The sequence below is a fragment of the Exophiala dermatitidis genome (genome assembly GCF_000230625.1).
Source record: "Exophiala dermatitidis NIH/UT8656 unplaced genomic scaffold supercont1.3, whole genome shotgun sequence".
NCBI classification, from domain to species: Eukaryota; Fungi; Ascomycota; class Eurotiomycetes; order Chaetothyriales; family Herpotrichiellaceae; genus Exophiala; species Exophiala dermatitidis.
In genome coordinates this window covers 1,975,641-1,990,433 of record NW_008751648.1, presented here as the reverse complement: position 1 = coordinate 1,990,433, position 14,793 = coordinate 1,975,641, and the positions used below count along the sequence as shown (strand labels likewise).

The 14,793-nt window shown below is 51.3% G+C and overlaps 8 protein-coding genes across 8 annotated transcripts; 3 read left to right on the top strand and 5 right to left on the bottom strand.

The window, feature by feature from the left end:
• Window positions 1-332: 332 nt before the first annotated feature.
• Window positions 333-4,599, bottom strand: HMPREF1120_03704 (uncharacterized protein; the record flags this gene model as incomplete). Its single annotated transcript, XM_009157785.1, has 6 exons — window positions 333-3,184; window positions 3,324-3,410; window positions 3,461-3,561; window positions 3,610-3,675; window positions 3,727-4,193; window positions 4,294-4,599. 6 exons carry the CDS (start codon window positions 4,597-4,599, stop codon window positions 333-335), a joined length of 3,879 nt encoding a protein of 1,292 aa, XP_009156033.1.
• Window positions 4,600-5,310: 711 nt separating this feature from the next.
• On the bottom strand, window positions 5,311-6,267 carry HMPREF1120_03703 (methylglutaconyl-CoA hydratase; the record flags this gene model as incomplete). Its single annotated transcript, XM_009157784.1, has 2 exons — window positions 5,311-5,881; window positions 5,933-6,267. 2 exons carry the CDS (start codon window positions 6,265-6,267, stop codon window positions 5,311-5,313), a joined length of 906 nt encoding a protein of 301 aa, XP_009156032.1.
• A 205-nt stretch (window positions 6,268-6,472) lies between these two features.
• Window positions 6,473-7,474, top strand: HMPREF1120_03702 (uncharacterized protein). The gene has a single exon (XM_009157783.1). It carries the CDS (start codon window positions 6,737-6,739, stop codon window positions 7,157-7,159), a length of 423 nt encoding a protein of 140 aa, XP_009156031.1. The 5' UTR covers window positions 6,473-6,736; the 3' UTR covers window positions 7,160-7,474.
• Window positions 7,475-7,774: 300 nt separating this feature from the next.
• On the top strand, window positions 7,775-8,680 carry HMPREF1120_03701 (uncharacterized protein). Its single transcript, XM_009157782.1, has 2 exons — window positions 7,775-8,277; window positions 8,344-8,680. The coding sequence occupies exons 1-2, from the start codon at window positions 8,088-8,090 to the stop codon at window positions 8,499-8,501; spliced, it is 348 nt and encodes a 115-aa protein (XP_009156030.1). The 5' UTR covers window positions 7,775-8,087; the 3' UTR covers window positions 8,502-8,680.
• A 134-nt stretch (window positions 8,681-8,814) lies between these two features.
• Window positions 8,815-9,777, bottom strand: HMPREF1120_03700 (uncharacterized protein; the record flags this gene model as incomplete). The annotated part of the gene is made up of 1 exon (XM_009157781.1): window positions 8,815-9,777. The coding sequence occupies one exon, from the start codon at window positions 9,775-9,777 to the stop codon at window positions 8,815-8,817; it is 963 nt and encodes a 320-aa protein (XP_009156029.1).
• A 184-nt stretch (window positions 9,778-9,961) lies between these two features.
• HMPREF1120_03699 (uncharacterized protein) lies at window positions 9,962-11,745 on the top strand. The gene has a single exon (XM_009157780.1). The coding sequence runs from the start codon at window positions 9,976-9,978 to the stop codon at window positions 10,852-10,854; it is 879 nt and encodes a 292-aa protein (XP_009156028.1). The 5' UTR covers window positions 9,962-9,975; the 3' UTR covers window positions 10,855-11,745.
• A 152-nt stretch (window positions 11,746-11,897) lies between these two features.
• On the bottom strand, window positions 11,898-12,312 carry HMPREF1120_03698 (uncharacterized protein; the record flags this gene model as incomplete). The annotated part of the gene is made up of 2 exons (XM_009157779.1): window positions 11,898-11,952; window positions 12,119-12,312. The coding sequence occupies 2 exons, from the start codon at window positions 12,310-12,312 to the stop codon at window positions 11,898-11,900; spliced, it is 249 nt and encodes an 82-aa protein (XP_009156027.1).
• Window positions 12,313-13,163: 851 nt separating this feature from the next.
• HMPREF1120_03697 (mitochondrial protein-transporting ATPase) lies at window positions 13,164-14,785 on the bottom strand (the record flags this gene model as incomplete). Its single annotated transcript, XM_009157778.1, has 2 exons — window positions 13,164-13,839; window positions 13,890-14,785. 2 exons carry the CDS (start codon window positions 14,783-14,785, stop codon window positions 13,164-13,166), a joined length of 1,572 nt encoding a protein of 523 aa, XP_009156026.1.
• Window positions 14,786-14,793: the final 8 nt, after the last annotated feature.

Genomic DNA, 14,793 nt, shown 5'->3' with positions numbered 1-14,793 from the left:
ACAGTTCACACTCGCAAGTATCAGTGTTTACAAGAGAACAAGAAGAGAGTTGAATAGAAAAGCCGTGTAAAGCAGAGTTCTCTTCTCTCAATGACTACCTCGATAGCAAAGTATCCTGTACAATCTCACGCGGGCGAAGAAACTCTCCGGACACTTGAGTAACTTGCTACTGTGTGCAGTGTCCGGAGAGTTTCTTTGCCCACTGTGTGATCTGGTCTCCATTGATGTTTCGTCAAATTCGTCCTGTCTCTCATTTCTCGAACATTGTGTCACGATTTGGGTCCGCCGGTGTATGATTGCCGGCCTGCTCGATCTCAACCTCCGACATGTTTTCAAATTGTATTGTCTCCGGACCGGAACCGGGGTTGCGGCGGTCCGAAACCGTCTTCGCCGTCGAACTCCAACGACGAGTTAGCCGGTTCCTCAGCGTCTTCGACCCGGATCCCTTGCTCCCACGCATTTGCTGCCACCAAATCAATAGAAGCAGGACCGGGTCTGCTATACAGATAAGGCTCGCGGATCTGCGGCGATGTGCTCAGTGATGCCGACCCGGGAACAGCTGGCGGCGCAGTGGCCAGTGAAGCATTGGATTCTCTGGAAGTGTCGCGGGACATTGGTTGTGACGTATAACCCAGGGGGATAATTCTCGAGGGCTGAAGCCGTTCTTCCACAATTGCATGAGGTGAAACTGGCAGCGATTGTGCCAACACGGATGGATCAGCCACACTTATCCGCCGAGTGATGGAGATGTTCTCCTCGATGGGTAGGGCCGTTGCCATCGTCCTTGCGGTCTGATTGTTCAATGCGGCCTGAACAAGACGAGGCGACGATGAGACGTGTCGAGTATGTTTTCTCGGTGTTTCTGTGGTTTCAAAGGCTGGAAGAATCACGCCAGGCTCAAATTCGGTCGCCAACGGGGACATCCTCTGGTTGGGCGACCTGAGAGCCAGTGGTTGCCGTTCGCCATCCGGGCTGGTCCTATCCATGGACTGTGGCCGACTTGGAGTTTTTATCCTCCCTCCTCTTGCTGGCGGAGGACTAGCTCGATGAACGGCTGCCAGAGACGCTGATGCTTCGGAACCTGTAGACCTCGGTCTCGACGCGAACTCATCACTGCCGCTTGTGAACGACGAGGTGCGTGATCGAACTTGTGCCTGGCCATGAGAAAGAGTTGGGGGTGCAGGCATAGGCTTCCATTCGCCAAGGTCTTTATGTTTTGTGGACGGCATCGAACGTCCTTGGAAGATGGCCTGCAAGATGGAAGAGCGTCGAGGTTGGATGAAACTAGCTTCTGTTGTCGCAGCCTCTTGTGTGGCAGCATCACTAGGCCGTCTTGAATGGTAGCCACTAGCATTGAGAGCTCCTGAACTGCCTCCTCCTGCATCTGACCACCGCTCCGTCCAGCTACCTTCGGAAGCACTATCGTCGAATTCCATGACGCGGTGAATCTGGGTTGGGGACTCGGTATGACTGTCCATTTGTTCTAATGTCCACGTCGATGTCCTCGTCATCCCACTCTCGCCATCAGGGCTGTCAGAAGACGTGCTGGATGCTCGCTCGAATATTGATGCTTGCACCCGGTGTTTAAGACTGTCGAAGGACTGTGACGGCGATTCATTCTGGATTTCCTTCCGGATAGACCGGATTGTCTCATGGAGCATATGCCGGGCCTTGCGAAGAAATGGTGGTGCATCTGAAGCTGATTTGGGGAAATGGGACCAGATCCGCGTCGCTTGTGTCTCGTAGTCTCGATAATCACGGACAAGTCCACGACCTTTGGAATTCTTGATCTTCGCATCTGCAACGGCGTATGACTGGCACAGCAAGTTTGTGGCAACGGTGAGCCACCACCAATAATGCTCAGGCTGGTCTGAACAACGGAGCTTCAGTTCGTCCCGAACAACTTCTTGAACGACGCTATGAATTCGGAGGATATCGATACTATAGGTAACTGATTCCATCGAGGATTGTTCGGACTGGTTGGTTATATGAGATTCCAGCATGGCGTTGAAGTCATCTGTGGGATGTTGTTCCAGTTCCGTAGTGGGCCGTTCAATGCTGCTCGCAGTGACACTTCGTTGGCTTCTGTTCTCTTCGGGAGAGTGTGAACGGTTCGGTGACGGTACAGCGTATTCCAGCAATGTTCGTTCGACCAACCCATATCGTCTGAGGACTGCAATGGTGTTGTCCATCTCCTTTTTCATGCTTCCCACGCGCTCTACGGATCTCGTCTCCATGCCAGCTTCCAACAATGCGTGTTGTCCAAACCTGATCAGAGCCACTGGAACGGTGTGAGCGAAGAAGCTCAACAGGGTCACAAGATTGACCGCTTCGGGATGGGCATGATCACGTAGAGCCGACAGAATCTCGAGAAATGGCTCCGCCAGCCGATGGACAGATGTGCCCGGTTTGAACTTCTCCAAGGAGACTCCTCGGGCGACCAGAGCATGGGCAGCCGCATGTATCGCGAGTGGAAGGCATTCGTAGTGATTAACCACCTCAGCGGCCTTTCTCGCCTGCAATGCACTGGGTTCCTTGATTCCAAGGCTCTTAAATAAAAGGTCACATGCTTCCTTTTGGGACAGAGGAGAGACTTTGATCCCGGCTGGGTTGAGGAGCCTCTGTCGCTTCGCCAAAGTCTGATCGACAGAGGTATAAATGATGTTGTTACCCGAGCGGTCAGGAATAAATGGGACAAATGCCTGGATCTCATCGTCGTCATCAGCGGCCACTCCATCGAACACAATAAGCCACCCTTCTCGAGACTCGAACCATCTCCTGACGGCATCAACAAATTTGGATGATTCGTCCCAGGCGGGATCGCGAGGTTGATCGACTCCAAGTATTGCCACGGCTTGACCGATCTCCCAGAAGCTCTTGGATCTCGATTCTCGTGTCTTGCAATCGACCCAGAAGCTACCTGCTGGGTAGTCGTTACGATGTCGCCATAGATACTCCCGAGCAATTTGAGTCTTTCCGCAGCCAGGCGGGCCCCACAATAGGGCTGCACAGGTCCCAAGGGCCCGTCTCTTATCATTTCTGAGCTTCTGTCCTAGCTGTTCAAACTCCGTTTCGAATCCATAAAAGACGGAATTGGGCCTGAACCCCACAGGGGCAACAAGCAGGAGACCAGAAGAACTCGACAGAGGTTGCTCAGTCACCCGGATGGATCCCGTCGATTCGTCTGTACGATAATATGTTAGCTGCAAAGTACTCAACATTTCCCGGTCCAAATTGGCTCAATGAGAAACCCATGGAATACACCCAGGCCTGCTAAACCTTGCCTCTGGGGACAAAAGAGTGTTGCTGGGCATAGATCGTACTTATCGAGATAGATTTAGTATCTCCTTGAGACACCCCGGTTGGTGTCACAGCCCCCGAGGCTCCTGCACTCATCTGAAAGATACTGTCTGGAATATGGTTAACGAGATTCGTTTGACCGATTCAGACGATCGCTTACCTCCAAGCAGCTCACGAGCAGCAGCCTGCCGTTGTAAATCCGCAATCTGTTTCTCTTCAACCCATCGGGATTCGATGAGCGCTGGTGCATCGCTGGCATATCTGCAAACAGTCAATCAATTTTCCCATGAAAATTCGGGAGACTCCTACCTCTGTATTGTTGCGGCCACAACGTCGTAACCCGGGCTTGATTCGTCTTCGAACTTGCACATATGGCTAGCAGAACCATTAGAATTGACCTTCAGTCAGGGGACATGCCGGTATCACCTATGATCCTTCTCAATCCCCATACGCTCCACACCTTGTATTAGTGGGGCGGCTGAATCCTCCTCGACCACAAATTCCCTAGTACCTTTGAGGTCCGTGGGTTTTGACTCGTAGAAGAAAGAGACATGGAAGCGACCGATAACCTCTATGAACAGGCGGTTGATGTTTTGCAGGGTTTCGTTGTTTGCCTGCAATGCATGCACCAACTGCGGCGAAGAGTCGAGGAACTTTTTAGGGAAAGCAACGGCACAGATTTTCTGTAACAGCGAGCCCCATTTGGCCAGATTCGAACCATTATGAGGTGTGCCCAGAAAGAGGATACCATAAGTTGAGACATAGATGGACCGCAATCTCTCTGTGTGTTGGTGGTGGCGGACGCTCTGACAGTATATCAAACATCTCTTGACAACGAGGCCTCCAAGTGAATGACAGACGAATATGATCGGCCTTTCCTGTGCCTTCTTTAACTGTTTTAGCTGTCAGCAACTGGGGAGCATTCCAACACTCTGGCCGACGGCTCTCGATGGCTGACAATGTTGCACGCAGCAGAATTTGTCCAACACTTACAGCTCTGTTGGCAACCAGCCGACTGGCCAGGTGTTCTGCATGATCATGTATCTTGTCTTTTGACACTCCATCTGTGAAGGCAGCAACAGTCGCATCATAGCCGTATGTCAGGATTCGAGGTCTTTGATCTCGCAGGGCAGCAGGAAGGAGGTCGGCCGGCCAGAAGACTTCGGGTTTGGAGGTAGACCAGGTATCGCGAGGATGACCATTCAAACCATGTACGAACACGATGTCCACCAAAGGTTCCTCGGCGGCGTATAGTTCTGTGAGACCATACTGTACAACTTGCTTCCCCGCGGTACTCATGATTCGACGAGGTGGGAATATGCGCAGAAGCAATGAGGTCCAACAGCCACAAGCATAGAGAGCAAGGAGAGGAATACCTGAACACTTAAAGGAGCTCACCGGGACATATCAAAGCCAAAGGCTTCTTTGCCCGCCGCCTGGAAAGGCGGTTCACGCCTGAGACAGTCATAAGGGAGGGCGCAGGTGACCCTGCAGCCTGTTGACCAGAGCGTGGTTGCGGCCAACATCGCAGCAACAAGCAAGCACTGCACTGCCATGCACCTGAACTAACTACACAAAGAACTCAAAAAGGCGGCAGACAGGCGAGCGTAAAATCGGGCTGTTTCAGAAGCCGCCCCGGTGTACGCACCAGGAGATTTCGTTTACCTTTGTAGTGTTGACGTTGAGGCAGTGTCAACTATATATATGGAGCACACTGCTGTGGTGTGGCTTATGGGAACGACTAGTCAACAAGTACAGGCTGAACAGCCTGGAAATGCCCCAGCGTCATGCGAAGCATCATCTTCAACACATCTTCCTATCGCGTCCACCTGGGCTTCATCACCTCCGTACTACAGTATTGGAACAATGTGTGACTCTACAGTCCAGACTCGGTGTTCGACGTACCGTGCCTTGTCATTGTGCTAGAACACATTCTCCTAATGGCCTCCTGGCTGTGGTCTAGGAATATCTGGTGTAGCGCAGCAAGGCAACGCCATGGATATATTTGCCTCAAGAGCCTCTAAATGCTGGCTTTCTCTTTTCTGCAAAGGCCTTCAGAGCTTCCACTCTGTCGTTGGTGTTTAGAATGACCTCATATGCCTCGTTCTCAGCAGCCTCTCCCCTCTGCCATCCATTGACGGCTCGCAGTGCCTGGATCACAGCAACCGGACCACCCTCGCAAATGTCGTGGGCAAGTTGTATACTAGCATCGAGGACCTTTTGACGCGCCTTGCCTTCCTCCTTTTCATCTTCCGGCAAGATCTCTACCAGCCTGTTGCACAATCCGAGGAAATATGCCTCGGGCCCACTGACCCTTCTGCCCGTCAGAATGAGGTCTCGTGCCCTACTGACTCCGATCAATGCAGGCAGTCTGTATGTTCCTCCCGCCCCTGGGATGATGGCCAGCTTGGTCTCTGGCTGGCCAACGATGGCTGAAGACCCGAACACCCGTAGAGTCGTGCAAAGCCCCAGCTCCAGCCCTCCGCCGAGTGCTACGGACGAGATGGCGGAGATAGTAGGGATGGGAAGATTCGAGAGATCGGTAAAGGTATTTCTCATGTTTGTGAGGAAAGCCCTCGTCCTGTGAGGCATTAACTCTTAAGTCTATCATGGACCTGGCGAAACTGCGCACTCTTCGTAACTCATGCCCCTTCTCTCCCTCAGGTCCGCTCCGGCGCAGAATGCCTTGTCTGTATTGGAAGCCAGGATTAGCGCTCTCGTTGAGCCCTTTCCTCCTTCCGCTTGTATTTCGTCCACATGGCGCCTCAGCTCAGCAATGAGGCCTTGCGATAGGGCGTTTCTTGCTTCCGGGCGGTCCAGCAGCAGGATGCGAATGTTGCCCGAGTGAGCAGCCGGTTGGTATTGGACTTTAATTGGGGATGCTGGAGGAGCAGAAGAGTAACTTCGGTATCGTAGGCCGTAGGCCCGAACCACGGTTGCTGCCCTCCATGCTGGGACAGCTCGCATGATTGGTGATGGTAGACTGCTGCTGTTCTACGGAAGACATGATGATTGTTGCTGTCTGATGTTTTCAATATCCTGTAGGACCAAGCCTTGGGGATGACTGCGGGGAGGGCCCGAGGTCGCTTTGCGCTTAGAAACGGCCGGGCAGAGGTCAGGTTTTAAGCTTAGCAGGCGGTGGTGACCTTTAGTCAGGCCTACCTAATAAGTCTTTGGTTCTATGGTTCCACGCCATCTCATCAGACCATACCTACACACCTAGGTAGCAAAGAAAAAGCAAACCGTCCAGGCTCGAGGCACCACTTTCCAATTATTCTGTATAGTCCAGCAAATCATCTAAACAAGTCTATTTGAGAATATATATCTCCTTCGAAACAGAACCCTCGTCACGATCCTGAACGAACTGAATCCACGATACTAGTACTGGCAAGCCGACCACTCCCGCGCAAAGTGTCCTTCGGCTGCATCCGCAACAATGAACCCGCTACTCCATGACACGATCCTAGCACTTGAAGATCAAACCTGGAAAGCCCTGAAGCACTCAGGCACGGCGCTTCTTCCATTTCTCAGCCATGACTGCATTATGCTCTTCCCAATGGGCATGAAGGTATCGGCCAAAACATCTCCGAACCTCGAAGACGTGATGAGGAGCGAAGCATTCATACCGTGGAAACGGTACCGACTCAACGACGTGGAAGTCACGCCTCTCGGGACAGAGGCCGCCATCATCAGCTATCGAGTTGTGGCAACAAGACAACATGTCGCAGAGGACGATGATGAGGAGCAAGATGAATTCAGGGCCCTCATCTCCAGTACGTGGAGGAAGGATCCCGAGGCTGGGAAGTGGTTAATGGTTGTTCATCAACAAACGCCTTATCCTAATGACATTGATGACTGATTGAGTTGAGTTACGCGCGCCTGGAAAGCTGAATGATAATGTCCTGTACAGTGTTGTGCATGATGTTGGTATCCCTGTCAGCATGCAGGTTAATGATATATGACACTGGCAGCCTTGCGATCTCGTCCGAGTCTTTCTTTCCGACAACTTGACACCTGCAGGATTGTTGGCACCAGATGTCGGCCGGCGTAGAACATAAGGTACATTGTAAACACTGAGATGATCTTCAGCCCAACACAGCAAAAGTGGCTGTAGCACTGGAGGATGTTTCTTCCATGTTCCGTGCCCGCCATTTATGATCGTGCACTACCTAGGTACAAGTACAACATTGTACCTGTTCCGTGTACTTCGTTACCGAGTAACAATATCGCACCTTAGCATGTGAAGAGTCCGTGTCTGCAGTGTGACATCAGTATATGGGCGTCGAGGGATCCGCAAGCCTCATCCCTTTGGCAAGCCATCCTGCCAGTGCGCTGCTACGCCTGGAAAAGTGTTACTAGAAGGCAAGCTTGTGGGGGGCTCACATTCAAAAGGCTGGAACGATCTTGACAGACAGTCGTATTTAGCACGCCAACGGGAGATATTCAGTGCAAATCGTAGAACATCCTCCAGCCAGACAGCCACCTGTCCTGACGACTGTTGTGGGGGCAATGATTCCCCAATGATGCAGTCCAGGCGCCGTGGTGTCACGCCTATGACGTCGGAGCCATTTACGACGGGCCAGTTTCCTCATGGTAACGTACCTATGATTCAATGGTAACGTACCTATGATTCAGTGTTCATATTGCACCTTCATCCCTCGCTCGACTATTATTGTCCTTGACCTATCTGAACCCAAAGCTATACCTGCGAACACTCTCAAATCAGTCCCGAAACCCGAAAAGAACAGAATCTCGAGACTAAACACAAACACAAACACCTCACCAACATGTCGTTCCTCTACCAGACCACACCAATTCTGCGAACTGCTGTCAGAGCAACTGCCCTTCAGCAGTCGCCTCGTCTCTTCTCCACCGCGATTGTCCATCAAAAATCAGCCACTGAAGCCGTGAAGGATGGCCTGAAGAAGGTCGACCGTGTTGTTTCGGACGCCGCTGTCACCGGTATCGACAAGACAAGTATGTCCAACCAGCCCAGTTTTTGCCACTTGCTAGTTCGTCGAGCTAACATGATCCATTTTACAGTCGAGCTGAAAGACAAAGCCGCCGAAGTCGCCGGTGTCGAGACCGGAAAGGCCCAAGGGAAGGCCTCGGAGATCGCTGGTGAAGCTAAAGGCAAAGCCGCCGAACTGTCCGGCGAGGCCAAGGGAAAAGCAGCGGAAGTCAAGGGAAAGCTTTCATAAAGCGGGAACACTGCTTCACATTTTGATGAAACAGCATGTCCCATGTTGATCCATGCAAATCATGCTACTAGGGATCAAGCTGGCATTTCCCTTGTACAATAATCATCAATGAAACCCTGACACTGGTCAGGTTCTGATCATGTGCGATATGAACATAATGGAAGAACTACCACATCCAGGTTCCTCGTTCTGTTGCCCTCAAAGTGTGGATTTTAGTAGGTGTCATTTACGGCATTGTCCGTATGGTCGTTGTCTCGAAGGGATAATCATCAGTCGTTTTAGTTTTGTATATTTGAGTGCACGAGGTGCTCTGTCATTTTAACTCTGGCTCCAGGTCTTTTAATCGCGGACTTGGCCTCATGTCGTTCTGTTCTGCAAAATGTTTCCGATATGCTTCGGCCTCTTCGTCTTTCAATCCATACTTAGACGGGTCACGTTTGGCCAGGAAGTGCTTGATACGCCCCTCCACGTCGAGCTGGTGCTCCTGATAGTGCTCCTGTCTTGATGCCAGGAACTGCGTCGTCTTTTCGTTATATGCTTTCACTTTTTCTTCCAATTGCCCAGAGTACTGGCCCGCCCTCGTTGCCTGAAAGACTCCTGATATGACCGCAAGGAGGATAACGATGGAGGCAAACGTGTTCTGGTGGACATATGTGCCTGAGTATGCCTGTTTGTTCGGGTTATCGTGTCGTCGGTACCAGCGCTCCCAATCTTCCCACGTTGCATTCCGGAAGATGGATGAGTCGTCATCAGGTCCAAAGCCATAGTTCTTGCCGTGACCATTGCTGAATCCACGAGAGCGACGGTTCGCGTTCGCCACTCGAGTCGACCCCCAGCCCGCTCCCGACGCATCGTATGCCCGTCTCTTCGCCGGATCCGATAATATCTCGTGCGCTTGTACCACCAGTCGATACCTCTCTAGCCTCTCCCGGTGACTGATTCCTTCGCACGCATTCGTGTCCGGATGATATATCTTTGCCAACTCATAGAATTTGCGTTTGTGGTAGACGGCGTTCTTTGCCAAATCAAAGATCTCGTACGGTGAGGGAGTGAAAGGTGTCGATTTCCGACAAGGCCAATTCATATGATCTCGATATTCATGCCCGTGCCCAATAGTACCTGGATTGACGTCCGCGTATGTTCTCGACTGTGGGGCGAATTGGGGATTCGGCTTTACTCTTTTGCGAGGAGACACCGAACCGCTACCGCACGCGCTGCATTGCCATGTGGAATATACGGAGGCCAGATTGGCCTTTTTCAACACAGAAGATGGCATCGTGACTGTTCAGTGGTGTCAAGAATAACATGTGTTGGAAGAGTAAAGTGGTCAAGCGAGCAGACTCGGACGGGAAGTCGTGAAGTCAGCCATCGGCGTCTACCACTAATCGCCGAGACCGGGGCTCGAAATGGGGAAACTCAGCCGACTTCCTCAACATCTGGCCATGCACAAAAAGTCCATATTAATCCGCAACCAATGTCTGAATCCAACTCGCCTCCGCGCCGGCGCGCACGGGAGTCGAGATCTCCTGATGACCGTCGACGGTGTGCGGTCAGGGAGGACGACCGATGGCGCAAAGACGATGATCGGTCAGCGAGGAGGAAACACCACAGGTCAAGAAGTCGAAGTCGGAGTCGAGACCGAGATCGAGATCGAGCACGAAGGAGGTCACGAAGCCCGGAAAAGAGCGAGCATAGAAGGGAGCGAAGTAGAGATAGGCGGAGTCACCATCGTCGGCCGCGGTCAAGATCTCGGTCTCCTCGTCGGAAGCGTTCACCTGAGGCTTTTCAGCGCTCAAAGGGTCCTCTCCCGTCGCAGGTCGACGCATTCAAAACTACCACCAACAAGGACAGCCCGTCTCCCGCCCCAGAGAAACAAAAGCCGAATTTTCGGCCGTCAGGCTTGCTCGCGAAAGTCGCCAACACGGTCGCAACGTCTAGCGGCGCGATAGTCCTCAAATACCATGAGCCTCCTGAGGCGAGAAAACCACCCTCCTCGCAAACATGGAGATTGTATGTCTTTAAAGGAGACGAAATACTGGATACCTTGGATTTGTACACCCAGTCTTGCTGGCTCTTTGGAAGAGAGGTGTCCGTCTGCGACTATGCTCTAGAGCATCCGAGCTGCTCAAAACAACATGCTGTCATACAGTTCCGGTATATTGAGCGCAGGAACGAGTTTGGCGATAAAATTGGCAAAGTGAAGCCTTATGTGATTGACTTGGAGAGTGCGAACGGGACAAAGGTCAACGATGAAGCCATACCCGAAGGCCGATATGTGGAATTGAGGGACAAGGACGTTATCAAATTCGGCCATTCTACCAGAGAATACGTGGTCCAACTGCCTCCGAGATGAAAGGTCTTTGCCATGTCTTGCAGCTATCATTGCTTGGAGAACTCTTGTGGCAATAGGCTTACGCCTGAATCGCTCTCACGCGAAAATGACGTACCAGTTCGACGGCATGGGCGCATGGGCACGACTTGGCAACCATATGCGCTTGAAGAACTTTGTTCGCCTGCCGAAAGCAGGCTCTCATGCATACCGAAAGCCATGCTTCTTTGCGCTTTGTTCAGGTTTCTTGGTATCAGGGGTTTGCCATATGGCACCACGAGTCAAACTACCGTCCATCCCAGCACCCCCATCGAGGTTTAAGGTTGATGCTTCCATCTACTACAGCTACCTTGAAATCAAAGGAACAACAATGCCCGGGTCTTCAATCCTTGATATACAAGTTACAATGCCATAAGACACAAAAGCTTGGAAGCCATCCACCGGGCTTTACACAACTGTATGGTCTTATCGATGATGACGCTAAATACTGGCCGGTATGCTCAGTCGATTCTTGTTTGCGACAGTGGACAGCTTGCCGCCTCACGACTCTTGCCAGCCCAGGATTGTCTGATTTCGGTGATCTTCAAAGCACGGCTGCTTAAGAAGGTTGGCCAGTCTGATCCAAAGCATTATTGGATCTTGAACACGAATAAATAGGAACACACAATTATACGAGTTCGGTGCAGGCAGCAGGTCTTTCGGCCAGCAGATCGCCGGTAGCGATGGAATGCAGAATCATGCCAGTACTACCATCCGTCGTGAAATACCACTAGATATTGGTGAAGCCATTTTTTCCTCCGTCCAGTCAACAGATGGTCCTAGTGTGTACGATCATACAGAGGGAGGATGTAGTAGTAGTGTACGAGCATTGGAAATTTATTCTGATATGCTGCAGAAACCTGAACCTCCCGTCTTCATGCCAGTGTCTTTGTAATTTCGTAGCTTTGTTACTCATGCCATATCATAATACCAGGTAGTGGACTCGTTGCTAAGGCCTTCCCCGACGGTCTCCCAGTGGTCATCCGAAATCAAGCCCAAGGTGGGTAATCCAATCCGTTTCTTGTCGTTTATCCATGAGTAACCTTCTTCACAGTCCCATCCTTATCAACATGGATATTAAGCCTATACCACAACATCACATCACATCATGTCAGTATCTGTAGTTGTATCGAACGTCTGACTGGACCGCCCACGAATCGTAGCTGTCTTGACTAGACTAGAACCTCCTAAGGTTCCGCTACACTCGCTCCGCAGGATTAAGGTAGGTACTCTGGATACCTTAACTTACCGATCAGGATTATGATCCATGGTCATCATCCCCCCTTCCTCGACGACGCGGTGGTTCTGCGGAAGATCCTTCTTTGCGAAACTGGTTTCGTTGGTCTGGTTGTCCGACAGTTTCTTGCCCATCAGCTTGGACATCCAGGAGTCAGTGGATGACCCGGAGTCGTTGGAGTTGATGCCGGGGACGACAAGAGGCATGGTTGGTTGATAACAAGTACTGTATACAGACAACAGACAGTATGCAACGGCCTGGGTCTTTATGGGTGAGAAGTTCAGTTCAGTTCGTCAAGTCTATAAAGTCGGACAGGACAATTAAAATATGGTGCGAGATTGGAAGTCTTTATTTAACAACATGCACTATCGTCCTCGTCATGTACTACTCCTGCCAGTCAAGTAACTTTGCTGATGCCTGGATCCGATCCTGCCACCACATGCATCACTACATCAGTGACATGGAGCAATGACGTAGATGTCAGTCACACGACATCAGCCACAAGTGTTCAGCCGCAGTTTTACGTGATTCGGGGAGATGGAGAAGCAGCCACACCCACAACGTTGTACTGTGTACCAGCACGACTCGGCGTATCGAAGAGATTATGATTTTTACTGTGCTTCTCGGTCTTCATTCCGATGAAGAGATACACTCAGAGAGTTCCCCAGGCTGGACATGTTAGCAGCCGTTCGAACTCCTCCAATCAATCCTCCTCCGATCCCAAAGCATTATCTGTCGCCGACGCAACCATACCGCACCCTGTCCGATATGTCGTGCCCCTGGAAAAGAGGATAGAAATACATTGCACAAATTGGAACCGATTTCCATGGCACCTTTGTGGCCCAAAGCACCTCTCCATATTGTAAGAAAAAATGTACACAAGACAGGAGAGTTTTGCAGTTCTGCTCCACGAGATGAAATGACAAGAGAGAAAAGAAAGAAACCACTCTTTTCCTTTTTCCACATCCAGAATGATCGCTAAATGCAGTACACACCGTCTGTGATCTCTCGAAGCCTCCTGTAACAGCAACATCCAACAGAGACATGAAATTCTCGATCAGATGTAATCGCGAGCTGCCTTTTGCAGTTCGATCATTCTCCATCCACGGGTCTCAGGATTGTTGACTTCCTCCGGTAGTCGGGTCATGCCGATGGCGTATGTGACTAGTTGCACTTTGTCCTCCATACCAGCGGCAAGTTGGCCGGTTTCCTTATGACGGTACACGTGCACTTCCTGAGTGCGGCAAGTGATGATAAACACTGGAATGTCGCCGGGCTCCAGAAGTCGGGCGTTTAAGATGTCGACATGTCTGATATCAAGGATCCGTCCGTCCGATTTCAACCCTGCTTTGGTGTATTGCTCCATGAGGGCCGAGTAAACCTGGAATTGGGCTGCTGACAGCCAGAGCTTTAGAGTCTCGACGTCGCCTTTGACATACGCGTCCAAGACTTCGGGGAGAATGTATTCTCGCAAGTCTCGCAGGAAGGGTTCCAGCTGGAATGACGGGTCCATTTCGCGGAATTTCTTAATCACCATCGCCGTTTCGTTCTCTGCGAAGAAACCTGCAACGCGATCCGAGATTGACCGAGCCGTGGAGATCAATGGGTTTTCTGACTCCTCGTAGGTCGTCTTCATGTTGAACAATCCTTGCATCAGTTTGGAGTTCTCTTTGAATTTGTTCCAGGATTCTTTCCAAGCTGCATCTTTGTGGACGGTGATGTTTGTTCCAGCACTGAAGTTCATGTTAGCAAAAGAGGTCGCCAGACATTCTGTTCGACTTACTTTGGATCTTCAACCAATGGCTCGGCAGGAGCGCGCTTGCCCTCTTTCTCCTCCTTCATTCTGAGGGCTTCTCTTCTCTTCCGTCGCTCCTCTTTTTCTATCCAGCCGCCGTATCTCGTACTACTGCCATCATCAACAGCTTCCTGGATCTCTTTGAAGGCCTTTGTCTCCCTTACGGGGCGGGTGGCCTTTTCAATCGTTCGCCCCGTAGCATTGACGCCCTGTCTCAGTCCTTGCACCACTTTTGTGTCCCAGGTCCATGCTGCGCCTTTGCCGATGGCACGACCTGTGCTCTTCAGTACCTGAGAGGTACCCTTGGAGGCGGCCTCCGAGGCCTCACGTGCTCTCCGGACAGCCTCGGACTCTGTAAATTGTTGGACAGACCCAGAAAGTTGCTTGGTAGATTCGTTCCATTCTTTTGATGCTTTGAACTCGTTACGGAGAGTCTCGGTGAATACCTGCCACGGAGTTTTGTCACCATGTGGCGGTGGTGGAGGCTTCGAGTCCTTCTCTTCTTTGCCTGATTTTTCATCCTTCGTTTCGTCCGTCTTTTGTTCGCCTCCCTCTCCAGCCTCCTGCTTCGGCTGTTCGTCCCGCGGCGGATCCTTCACATCTTGTTTGGGCTCGTCTTTGGCCTGCGTTTGCTGATATCGCTGTGGAGAAGTATGTAGAGATCGGAGGAGGGTATGATTCGATGTTGTGAGCTTCGGGGAGAATGGTGTGATATATGACGAAGAGACGAGAGAGGGTTGTGAGTTGGTCTCGGACCTGATTAAACTCCTGATGGCGGCTGCTCTTCCAGGTCCAAATTGCGCCGGTCGCAACGTGGCGACAGGCATGGTGGCTGTCACATACTGACGGACACCATGTAACGGTGCACGACGTGGTACGATCATGCTAAGCA